At 39.1% G+C, this 13,188-nt stretch overlaps 1 protein-coding gene across 5 annotated transcripts in view; it reads right to left on the bottom strand.

Annotated features, from left to right (window-relative positions):
• The window catches only part of dnase1l1 (deoxyribonuclease I-like 1), a 35,272-nt gene that overhangs the window by 10,382 nt on the left and 11,702 nt on the right, over positions 1-13,188 (bottom strand). For 4 of the 5 annotated variants that reach the window (XM_057821854.1, XM_057821843.1, XM_057821825.1 and 1 more), the window contains 8 exons: positions 11,600-11,729; positions 11,051-11,238; positions 7,829-7,983; positions 7,596-7,684; positions 7,423-7,512; positions 7,226-7,338; positions 4,414-4,526; positions 1,666-1,823 (listed from right to left, as the gene is read on the bottom strand). In XM_057821854.1, coding sequence (XP_057677837.1) covers positions 1,666-1,823; positions 4,414-4,526; positions 7,226-7,338; positions 7,423-7,512; positions 7,596-7,684; positions 7,829-7,975 — 710 coding nt within the window. In that variant the 5' untranslated portion in view covers positions 7,976-7,983; positions 11,051-11,238; positions 11,600-11,729. Of the gene's footprint in view, positions 1-1,665; positions 1,824-4,413; positions 4,527-7,225; positions 7,339-7,422; positions 7,513-7,595; positions 7,685-7,828; positions 8,477-11,050; positions 11,239-11,599; positions 11,730-13,188 lie in introns of those variants that run through there. The other variant, XM_057821862.1, reaches the window with a different exon arrangement.

Raw genomic sequence — 13,188 nt, 5'->3', positions numbered from 1 at the left:
TTAAGTTTCAAACATGTTACTGTCCCACTGAATTAATTTTAAACAACAATAATGTAGAAAAGTACTTGCCTTTATTAAATTTTCATTGAGTCAGTCCACTCAAATCCGCTCGCGCTGCTGAGAACGCTTAAACACACACACTGAATGGCGTACCACACGCAGGCTATTTTTAGACCGTGACGTCGCATCGTAAAGCGGAATTAAAGCCGAAGTGGGAAATTATAGACCCGTCCTGGCATGGACACAACGTAATTTGTGCTACTTTTCACCGGTAATCTTTCAAAAACGAACATGCTGATCACGCATTGCTTTTTTGGAACTTGTAGAAACGACTCTAGACATTACGACACATGAAGGATGTTTTCTTCATACGTTTCCGGAAACCAAAAACTCAGGAGGAAAAAATGTGAAGACCGAATCAACTTGCGCGGACTTTAACACCAGCTCGGTGAATCCATTCACATTTCATATGCAGTAAACATTATGTTGGGTTGGCATGGTCTTTCAGAGGACAAAGAGGTAAGCCATTTTTATATTTTTAACTTATTTTTTTAGCGTAACGTTGTGCCGTACTGCTTCTGTCTGAAAATGAATGACCTGAAAAGAATTACAATGGTATCTGACTGCCACTGTTACCTTTTCTGTTATATATATAAAAAACAACTTTAGTAAGGGGGAAATGTAAATAAATTATAGGATTAAGATGTGTTATCAATGAAAAAATTGAAAGTGTTCGTTGGCTGTCACTGAATAGCATTTGCCATCGCTACACAAAGCGAACTAAATTACCCCCAAGAACGGTAAGAGACGTAGGACAACCTGAGGACATATAAGAAAGACAAAGTAAAGGATAGCTTGTTGAAACAGGAGAATGTCATTGTCAGTCGCGTCGATAAAAAAGCTAAAGCTATGCTTAGGTCGGCTCGTTTTTTTTCGTCTTTTTCAGTCTTTGACACTAAAGCCATCTCTTTAACTGAACATTTTTATGTTCTTCCACATCTTTGCCAGTCCATTTGGCACCAGGCACATAATTTTCGGAGAGAATTGATAGGTTTAGCTCTGCAAACATCTCCTTCGTACACGATTTCCATTCATTTCCTATTAGGACAAACTTTGGCTTGTCCCTACTTAGCAACAGTAGCTAATGTCATGAATATTAATGAGCGGAAGTGACGTGTTGCTTGCGGTACGCCATTTCCACTCACACTCCTGCAAGTGTTTAAACGACGCGGCGTCTTTCAAATATAGCGCTCCCAGGCTCCTCTGGCAACATTAAAGCCTCAACAGCTCTCACTATTCGTTAACTTTAACAAGCAACCTCGCGCACACTGCCGACCAAGAAAAGCAGCAGGACGGCGAGTGATCGGACCATAACATCTTAGTCTGTTGGCTTGTGGCCAGCGCTGCATTGGCGCGGCACATCAGAAGTATCTAAAGTATTGATTCTCATAAAAAAGTATCGATACTCGGATCGTGACATAAAGGATCGCGATGTATCGCCAGACATTTTTTCCCAGCTCTAGTATTTAAACATAATATATCTCGTATACATGTGCTGTATTGCGTCTTTTTTTTTTTAATTATAATTCAATAATTGTTCCGTTTCAGCTTTCACATAATGCATTAGTAATCGACTCTTGTAGTACTTTGTTGTGACCCGGTTACCTGTCATAGGCACAAGAGGTGGTTGCTCTAACAGTGGTGTCCGTCTTCTCTGGCATCAACCAGAACAGATTATTGTCTGTGAACAAGCGCAATTTGCCGCGGCTCCTCTTGGAAAGGTAGGAACAATCTGCATTGAAGTCCCCAAGAAGCATCACATTCTGTTAAACGGACAAAAAATTACTGCACACTGAACTACTTAACCCTTTATGCGGGCACTTATTAACTCATTGGCTGCCCTTGACAGCCGTAGGCATCCACTTCAATTAGACTGGGAGGGCCGATAGCAAATGCTTAAATTAATTGAATGTTTAGCACTGTCAATGGCATTTAAAGACGAGTATTCATAGCCGGTCCTCCCAGTTTAAATAAATTGGATGTTTATCATTGTCAATGGCAGGCAATGAGTTAAATTATGTGAAATAAATGAAAAGAAAATATTTAGAACGTTATCGGGGTCCATAAACATTGTGTATTGGTTTTTACCTTTTTTTTTTTTTTTTTTCAAATTTGTTAACAGTGTTGTTAATCTTACTTTTAAAAAAGTACAGTTACAAATGACCAAAAAAGTAATTTAGTAACTCAGTTACCTCATTGTAAGAGTAATTAATTACTCAGCAAAGTAACTGACGTTACTTTTCATGTTCTACACGTTATTACATTACTGTAATTTTCGGACTATAAGCCGCTACTTTTTTCTTTCATTTTGAATCCTTCGGCCTATAGTCCAGTGCGGCTTATTTGTTGAGTTATTCGGGTTAATAGGCAGCACATGCCTCCTTGCATGCATTGTAGCGCTACAGATGTAAATAATCAAAATTTATGTTCTGTGCTAATTATTTATTCAGTTACTGTTCCAGTTGTTTCCTCAATTGCTTGTTATGGTATTTAGTAACACTTTATTTGACAGTGGTGTCATAAGACGGTCATATTTATGACATGACATTATCATGAGCATTACTGAATGCTTATGACAGATGTCATTAAGTGTCATCTAGCCAATTATGTCCATTCATGTCCAGTTTGGATCTTTTAGATCCCATCGAAAGTGAGATAATTTGCCAGATAACACTAAATGACATCAGTTATAAGCATTCATTAATCCTCAAGACAGTGTCATGTCATTGTTACAATTAGTCCAATTAATGAAACAACAGGAAAAGTAACTGAATAAATAATTAGTACAGAACATGAATTTTGATTGTTATTTACATCTGTAGCGCTGCAATGCATGCTTGGAGGAATGTTGGACAACAGTGTTGACAGCAGGTGGCAGAAGAGGTTGACTGTCTCCCCCAAGGGAGCAGTGATGGCCAAATGAAGCTTCTTGAAGCAATGAAGCTTTGCATCCAATTGGTGCAAAGCTTCATGGTGATTCATTAGGTCTTATGACAGTCGTATGATGCCGCTGTCAAATAAAGCGTTACCACTTAATATATTTTGGTGTAAATATCCCATAATACAGTGGAGACAGCTGCAGTTTATATTCCAGTGCAGCTTATCTATGAACATATGCCATTTTCGTGTCACATTTGGTGGGTGTCGTCTTATAGTCAAGTGCGCCTTATAGTGCGAAAATTACGCTATAAATTCTATAACATCTTTCATATCAAAGATGTTTATATTAACTGATTGAAGAATAAGAACGCTATATACAGTATTTGAACAATTAGCATTTATTTGGATCAAATATACAGTATGAGTCTGTTAAGAAAACACAAATGTAAACTGACCATTAACCACTGCAAATCTCTGAAACTGTCTATTAGGCTACTGCACAATAAGCAGAACACTCCTTAAATATAAGTCACAATATTAAATATTGAAAATAATTCAAGTTTGCAAGCGCTACCTTTGAAATTCTGTGGCCTGTCGCCATTATCGCAGTTTTTTTGGGTGCCAGAGCATGCCGTGCAGTGAGATAGCGTGAGGAGGAGGTCATGATCATCCCACCAAGTAGGCCCGCACGATATATCGTTTGAACATCGGCATCGCGATGTGTGCTTGCGCAATAGTCCTCGCAAGACGTAAAATCTTTTTTTTTTTTTTTTTTTTTTTAACATGTAAACTTTTGTTTTGTTTCCTAAACACAGCAAGTGTGCTAAGACATGGCCTCCTGGATCCCCTTTATATACGTCAATCTTCCTAATTCACAGATGAATCCCCTTAGCCTGGTGTAAACTATTATATGAATACAATGTGGTCATGGTGAGTCAACCAAAGTCTTCCCAAACAAAGCCATTCAAGTCATCTAGTGAAACTTCTTCTAGTTTTAATCAAGTAAAACTAGTTTTTTCCAATATCGTTCAGCCCTACCACCTAGCCAATCATGATTGCATTTGCAACGGCGTCACCACCGCATTTCCTCCTCCCCTCTCCCGTCTCCGAGTCCAGGCAGCTGATGTGTGACAAAATCCAAAGACTCGCGCTTCATTCAACTAAATTGTAGTAATGCGTCCCTTCACATATTCTATAACTGTAATGGTGTTGCAAAGGTGGAAAAAGTAATTAATTAGATTAGTCACTACTGAAAAGAATAACGCCATTCAAAACGCTGTTATACTCTAACACCGTTAGTAACACTGGTTATAAACATTTTTATTTATGTTAATTACTCCTTTATAAATCCAGGGAAGCTAGGATGTAACACAAATATCTATGTCTAAATTTCAGTTTGATAATTTGTGAGAGGTAATGACCCCATGCTCAACTGAGAGAGGACAGACAAATATGTTGAAAGTGACATTTTACCTCAGTTTTCCACATCCTCTTCACATGTTGTAATACATCATACAGAGCCTCAAGCTCCTTCGAGACATTAGCTGGACTGGTGTGTTGTGGGATGAGGACAAACTCCTTGATTGCTAAGAAGCAAGTAGGGAAAGGACAGTAAGAATACCAAAAGCATCTCTGCACATACAGTGTATCACAAAAGTGAGTACACAGCTTGCATTTCTGCAGATATTTATCTTTTCATGGGACAACACTGACAAAATGACACTTTGACAGAATGAAAAGTAGTCTGTGTGCAGCCTATATAATAGAGTTAATTTATTTTCCCCTCAAAATAACTCAAAATATAGCAATTAATATCTAAACCCCTGGCAACAAAAGTGAGTACACCCCTTAGAAACCACATCCCTAAATGTCCAAAGAGAGTACTGCTTGTCATTTTCCCTTTAAAATGTCATGTGACTCATTAGTGTTACTTGTAGTGTTACTAGGTCCAGGTGTGAATAGGGAGCAAGTGAGTTCAAATTTGTAGTGCAGCTCTCACAGTCTTTCATATTGGTCACTGAAAGTTCCAACATGGCACCACATGGCAAAGAACTCTCTGAGGATCTTAAAAGACGTATTGTTGCGCTACATGAAGATGGCCAAGGCAACATGAAGATTGCCAACACCCTGAAACTGAGCTGCAGCACAGTGACTAAGAACATCCAGCGTTTTAAAAGAGCAGGGTCCACTCAGAACAGGCCTCGGGTTGGTCGTCCAAAGAAGCTGAGCGCACGTGCCGAGCGTCATATCTAAATGCTTTCTTTGAAAGATCGTCGCAGGAGTGCTGTCAGCATTGCTGCAGAGACTGAAGAGGTGGGGGGTCAGCTTGTTAGTGCTCAGACCATACGCCGCACTCTACATCAAATTGGTGTGCATGGCTGTCACCCCAGGAGGAACCCTCCTTTGAAGACGGTACACAAGAAAGCCCGCAAACAGTTTGCTAAAGACATGTCAACAAAGCACATGGATAACTGGAACCATGTCCTATTGTCTGATGAGACCAAGGACGTAGGTTTGGTTACAACATTGGTAGGGACGCTATTACAGCATAACCTGCATGTACACTTTTTGCTGGGGACGGGACATTATTAAGACCAAACAGATTACATACATTTCTCAAAAATAGCTGGTTACTACATAAAAATGAAGAAAAGTTAAAATTATTTTCATAGGGAGAAAGTCATTTTTCAAAAAGCTTCCTTCATTTCAAGGAAATTTACAGTGGTTGTGTTTTGGTGTTTTTTGTTTTTTTTTTTTGGGGGGGGGGGGGTAAAATGTGCATATGCTGCAAATATACTTTTTTTTAAAATTATGTCGAAAATACATTTCAATTAATGAATAAATGCACAAAATGCACAGTTGAATTAAAGTTGACAGTAGAAAACATACAGGAAGACACCTCTAAGCAGCTCTCTACTCGAGTTTCACAAGTTAGCAAGTTCACACAGCTTAATGTTATGCTAAATCTGATGCACGTAGGACTTTCAGTAGCAAAATTAGTGGCATGTTCCCCACCTCCACAACAATGACATATTTTTACATTACTTACAGTGGCTGCTGCTGGCTGGGAAAAAAAAACGAACTTCTAATATCCCTCCTCTTCAAATGGGGCAGAGGAGGAGGCATATTGACATATATTTCAGTTGGGATTGTGTGAAAGTGGGGGTTCTAGTCATCAGCCAATCAAACGTGTGTTTGAGGGGAAAAAAAGGACCGGCACATTCAGCAAGTGAAAAGGGGTGAACATAAGTCTGAACATAATAAAAGTAATTCACTTAATAAAGGTAGGGAAGACAAACTAAATTACCTTTATAGCTAAATTTATTGTAAAATTCAAATAAGGTCGCTTAAAAGTTGGTGGGGACAATTTGAGCATCCTGAAAAGTTGGTAGTGTTATGTCCCTACCGTCCCTATGCAAACCTACGCCCTTAGATGAGACGAAGATTAATTTGTTTGGTTGCGATGGTCTAAAGCATGTGTGGCGGTGACCAGGTGAGGAGTACAAAGATAAGTGTGTCATGCCTACAGTCATGCATGGTGGTGGGAATGTCATGGTCTGGGGCTGCATGAGTGCTGCAGGTGTTGGAGAGTTACATTCCATTGAAGGAAAAATGAACTCCCAACATGTACTGTGAAATACTACAGCGGAGCATGATCCCCTCCCTCCAGAAACTGGGTCGCAGGGCAGTGTTCCAGCATGACAATGACCCCAAACATACCTCCAAGATGACCACTGCTTTACTGAAGAGGCTGAGAGTAAAGGTGATGGACTTGCCAAGCATGTCTCCAGATTTGAACCCAATAGAACATCTTTGGGGGATCCTCAAGGTGGAGGTGCGCAAAGTGTCAAATATCCGGCAGCTCCACAACGTCGTCATAGAGGAGTGGAAGAGCATTCCAGTGGCAACCTGTGAAGCTCTGGTCAACTCCATGCTCAGGAGAGTAAAGGCAGTTCTGGATAATGGTGGTGACCACACAGAATATTGACAGTTGACATGTTTTATGTTAATATTGACAACTTTCACTGAGGGGTGTACTCACTTTTGTTGCCAGACCTTTAGATATTAATGGCTATATTTTGTGTTATTTTGAAGGGAAAATAAATGATAAGCTGCACACAGACTACTTTTCATTGTGTCAAAATGTCATTTTGTCAGTGTTGTCCCATGAAAAGATATACTTAAATATCTGCAGAAATGCAAGGGGTGTATTCACTTTTGTGATACACTGTACGTATATAGATTATTAAGATTATTTTTGGAGGAGTACTTTCGGGTTACAGACCTGTGTTTTTAGCTTTAAAGCGGACAACAAAGGGCTCTCTGGAGAACGCATCAATATCTCCTGGTCTGGTGTCAGGGTACTGATACTGGCCTGTTACTGTCACTGTATCAGCCCTGCATATATCAAACCTCTGTGAGAATTGGTACATTACACTAAACTTTAATACTAATACATTTGTGCATGAATATTCTGCTTACCTGTATACAAATACGTACTGTTCCTTATATGTTTCCGATCTGCCCAGTCTCTCACTTGCCACAGCTTTATACTCATGATAAGGGTCATACCTGAAAATAAACAGAGAGGGAAAACATGATTTAGGACAATGATCCAACCACCTTTGTGTGTGTGCTTTTAAACTTTCAATCACTTGTTAAGCTGCTCAAGCAACTGGCGCAAAGCTGTTTTCTTGCTGTCTCTCACTTCCTGAAGCAGACACAGATCACATCTGGTGATGATCTGCGAGAAATCATGAAAGACATAGTTTGCTTGGGGCAACACATCGATGCCAGTATCACAGACTGAGTAGAACTCAACTATTATATGTCCCCAAACTTAGTCTGTAAAAAGTGAACAAGTTAAATCATAAAAACGTATGCAGACCTTAGCATATGTAAGCATAATATCCTGCTTGTTAGCTTTCGATTCTCCAAAATGTTGAAGGTTGAAGGCACAGATCCTAAATTCTGAAGCGCCCTGAATGCCACACATACAAAGATAGGGAAGCAGGATGAAGAGGAAATGTCTCATTGTCACAGCTGTAAAAAGAAAAAAAATGATTATTCATTCATTGTTGTTTGTTCAAATTTCATACACTGTAAAGTATGGTTTTAACATAATTCAAAGTGCATTCTTGCGTATGTTTAGCGGCATTGCTTAAACTAACCTTATAGCTGCAGTCAGTGAGGGGCTATTTTAGTCAACGTTAACAATGTAGCAATTTGGTTGCTAAAACACGTTCCAAAACTGTCAAAATTAATGTAATCAATTTTACATTGTTTTCAGTAGAAATGCGTGCACGGTGAAATCACAAAATCAATCGTGTAAACTTTGCCAAAGACATTGTGTACAGTGCAAAAGCAGTGGTTTATCGACATGTTTTCAGCGTGTGCTCCCAAGTCGCTTTTTTTGTTTTATTTTGGAGGTCATCTTATCATGTGTAAAATGACTTTTTCTAACAAGGCTCCATACTACAAAGTACAAACAACACAGGCCTATATATTTTACATACTGGTCATTGTACATATACAGTGCCTTGCAAAAGTATTCGGCCCCCTTGAACCTTGCAACCTTTCGCCACATTTCAGGCTTCAAACATAAAGACATAAAATTTTTTGTCAAGAATCAACAACAAGTGGGACACAATCGTGAAGTGGAACAAAATTTATTGGATAATTTAAACTTTTTTAACAAATAAAAAACTGAAAAGTGGGGCGTGCAATATTATTCGGCCCCCTTGCGTTAATACTTTGTAGCGCCACCTTTTGCTCCAATTACAGCTGCAAGTCGCTTGGGGTATGTTTCTATCAGTTTTGCACATCGAGAGACTGACATTCTTGCCCATTCTTCCTTGCAAAACAGCTCGAGCTCAGTGAGGTTGGATGGAGAGTGTTTGTGAACAGCAGTTTTCAGGTCTTTCCACAGATTCTCGATTGGATTCAGGTCTGGACTTTGACTTGGCCATTCTAACACCTGGATACGTTTATTTTTGAACCATTCCATTGTAGATTTGGCTTTATGTTTTGGATCATTGTCCTGTTGGAAGATAAATCTCCGTCCCAGTCTCAGGTCTTGTGCAGATACCAACAGGTTTTCTTCCAGAATGTTCCTGTATTTGGCTGCATCCATCTTCCCGTCAATTTTAACCATCTTCCCTGTCCCTGCTGAAGAAAAGCAGGCCCAAACCATGATGCTGCCACCACCATGTTTGACAGTGGGGATGGTGTGTTCAGGGTGATGAGCTGTGTTGCTTTTACGCCAAACATATCGTTTTGCATTGTGGCCAAAAAGTTCAATTTTGGTTTCATCTGACCAGAGCACCTTCTTCCACATGTTTGGTGTGTCTCCCAGGTGGCTTGTGGCAAACTTTAAACGAGACTTTTTATGGATATCTTTGAGAAATGGCTTTCTTCTTGCCGCTCTTCCATAAAGGCCAGATTTGTGCAGTGTACGACTGATTGTTGTCCTATGGACAGACTCTCCCACCTCAGCTGTAGATCTCTGCAGTTCATCCAGAGTGATCATGGGCCTCTTGGCTGCATCTCTGATCAGTTTTCTCCTTGTTTGAGAAGAAAGTTTGGAAGGACGGCCGGGTCTTGGTAGATTTGCAGTGGTCTGATGCTCCTTCCATTTCAATATGATGGCTTGCACAGTGCTCCTTGAGATGTTTAAAGCTTGGGAAATCTTTTTGTATCCAAATCCGGCTTTAAACTTCTCCACAACAGTATCTCGGACCTGCCTGGTGTGTTCCTTGGTTTTCATAATGCTTTCTGCACTTTAAACAGAACCCTGAGACTATCACAGAGCAGGTGCATTTATACGGAGACTTGATTACACACAGGTGGATTCTATTTATCATCACCGGTCATTTAGGACAACACTGGATCATTCAGAGATCCTCACTGAACTTCTGGAGTGAGTTTGCTGCACTGAAAGTAAAGGGGCCGAATAATATTGCACGCCCCACTTTTCAGTTTTTTATTTGTTAAAATAGTTTAAATTATCCAATAAATTTTGTTCCACTTCACGATTGTGTCCCACTTGTTGTTGATTCTTGACAAAAAAATTAAATTTCATATCTTTATGTTTGAAGCCTGAAATGTGGCGAAAGGTTGCAAGATTCAAGGGGGCCGAATACTTTTGCAAGGCACTGTACATCAGACAGGTTTGACGATTTGATGGGAGGAACAAAGTAATACCTTGGGAAGGTGCAGCTTTAAAAATTTTGTTATTTTGGAGCTACTTCCAATGTACAGCACTATACACTCGTTCATTGTACCACTGTCAAAATGACAAAAAAGTACACAACGCCATACATGGCACTCAGTCAAAACTGTATGGAATCTTCTTTATCGTAGGCTACTTATCTTTGGGTACAACACTTCCGAAGTGCTATTATGTGCTTAGTCATGTTAAGACAGATATTAAATATTGTGAAAAAGTCACGCAGTATTCACAACATTAGGGACCGTTGCATAATCAACTAAATCTGCCTATAAAAATTTATAATAATGCTGACGTTATGTCAGAGAGGTATTCATTTAACGTTGCAGATATACAATAGGTACGTATAATGCCATAGTCAAAACAAACTGACGTGTGAAACATGCGCCTAAAAGGCAAATTGTTTAACATTAGTTTTAGGTGTTTCCTTTGTCACTCACTACTCAGTGACCTATGTAATTTTATATAAATTACTAAATAAATAAAAATATTTAAAGTCTGAAGTGGATCATATTAAACTTTTAGTCTACCTATTACTGACTGCAAATACAGTAAATGAGGGCAAATTAATGTTTTGTGTTTGGAGCTGTCCAGTCAGTGATACATTATTGAAGCGCGTGTCATATGTTTAAAAAGGTATATATACATCCACAGACCTAAATCTGTCAATCTGCATACCACTCATATGACAGCCTGTACGCCAAATGGAACAATTGTTTGTTTTATGGTATACTGTAAAACAATCTCTTAAAAACTCACCCACATCTGTCACACACATAAACACATTATCACACATTATTCCAAGTAATATGTTTTCCTGACCCAGTCAGTGTATTTAAGAATCCTGCTATGAGAGTTTAAGAAAAAAAAACAGCAGCTTACCAGGTTCGGTTGTATTTTTTTAACAGCTTCCTTTTTTGTGAAATATGAGGCCTGCTCAGCGTGACTGTTTCCTGTGGGTGGGTCTTCCTCCTATTGGTGAGTCTATACATGCCATACAGCCTAAGTATTTGTGCTGACTGTTAGTTTCCATGTCTCTGGGAGGTTACTGGCAGTTTTGACTTGCTTTTCTGTTAATTCAAATTCAGTAGAGAAATTCTTCACCAAGATCTCATAGAAGCAAGACAGAATTATTTAATATTAACATGTTTATTGTTGAATTTAGTAAATATGACATGGTTTTATTCCCTCTGCCAGTTTTGCAAATATAATTTTAAACCTGAGAGATGTTAACTGTTAACTTAGTATTAGCATTTTTTATTGGTATTCACAATTTTTCATATGTATATAAAAAAGAATAATGAAGACAAATGGCATTGAACACGTGAAATAATAAATTATACAATATATTTGCTGCATACAGTATGTAATACATATGTAATAAATACATATGTAATAATATATATGACGGATGTATTCACATATACATACGTAATTGGAAATATTTTAAGGGTTTGCATCACTGGGTTCTTCTTTCTCAAGTAACAGATCATGTTTATCGCTCTCTTCATCTGCAATGACCTGGGAGAGGTATCCAACTGCCAATCTGCTGTCAAATATTCTGTAAAGGAAAACACCAGGCAGTAAATAACTATGAAATTTAAAGGCTACAGAAACTATTTAAACATTGAAAATTACTTGTCAGAACTTTTGTCAACATTTGAATTGGATTGAATCATCATACACAATGTACAACAAGAGTACTGTTCTCTCTGTTACCAAGTGTTAACAGATAAACAGTACAGTGAATGAGGGGTTTTAATGTAGGATTGCATTGGATTAAGAAACCAAATGAGCGCGCAGCCCTGCTGCTTTCTCCCACACATAAATCTGTCACTACTTCCTCCTTTCGTCACTACTTCCTGCTTCAGAAAGACTTCAAAATAAAAGCATAACATGATCTTACATCCAAACAAATTACTTGAATTTGAGTCTATAATGTTTACATGCTTATGTTTCTATATTGATGGTTATGTTTGCACTTTATTGCGTTTGTATGTTTTATTTACCAAGATTGAGGCAACTTCGAACTATATTTTTGCATACAGTCCACCTATTTGTAATACAGTTAGCATCTACCTGAGACGTTCTAATGTTAGCATTGCCAATTGTTAGCATTGTATTAAGCATATATTTTGTGTTTCTTTTTTAGTTTCACTCCGATTCAAAGTTGTCAGCGTGACTTTCTGGCTTGAAGGAGGTCAATAAAAGAAGCAAGGACGCTCACTTCCTGGCTCTTGAAAAGGAGTTTGGCTTGCTGTTTATCTATGTTAACACTTCGAAGTATAACACAGAGAGAACAGTACAACAAGATTTAAAGGCAAATCAGGTGGTGCAAAAGTCTAAAGAAAATACATGTAAAAATACAAGTGTAGAATAAAATTGAGATGAGGCTAAGTAAATTATAACATTACTGTAGCCTACGTTTAGTACCCTAATTGCACTGGGGAATAAAATGCTCATAAATCTTGAAGTACGGGCTTTGATGGATTTGTACCTGTTCCCTGGGGGCAACAGGGGTGTGCTCTGGAGTGTGAACTGTCACATTTGATGACTTTGACCCTATGCAGACACCTGGTGTTATACGTGTCTGACAGACAGGACTGCTGCACTCCTATGATGCTCTGTGGTGATTTCCTGACTCTTTCCAGAGCCTTCTTGACAGCCTGAGAGCTGCCTATAGCTACACTAAGATGTTGTGGGTCAGGATGCTCTCTATTGAGCACCTAAGAAGGACAACAGCAGACCCCTGGGACACATTGACCTTTCTCAGTGGCATTAGTACAGGTGCTTCTGTGCCTTTTTCACAAGGGCACAGGTGTTTATGGCCCATGCAAGGTCCTGTGGAATGTACGTTTCCAGAAACCTTAAGTCACTGACCCTTCTACCAGGTCCCCTTGGATGAGAAGAGGTATGGGGTCCCCCTTCTTCCCCCTGAAATCCAGCACCAAGTCCTTAGTTTTTGAGGAGTTGAGTGCCAGGTTGTCGAGGGAGCACCAGGCAGTGAGGTTCAGGACTTC

This window comes from Corythoichthys intestinalis, chromosome 2 (genome assembly GCF_030265065.1).
Source record: "Corythoichthys intestinalis isolate RoL2023-P3 chromosome 2, ASM3026506v1, whole genome shotgun sequence".
NCBI classification, from domain to species: Eukaryota; Metazoa; Chordata; class Actinopteri; order Syngnathiformes; family Syngnathidae; genus Corythoichthys; species Corythoichthys intestinalis.
The sequence above is the reverse complement of the archived record's forward strand: the minus strand, read 5'-3'. Positions and strand labels throughout refer to the sequence as shown.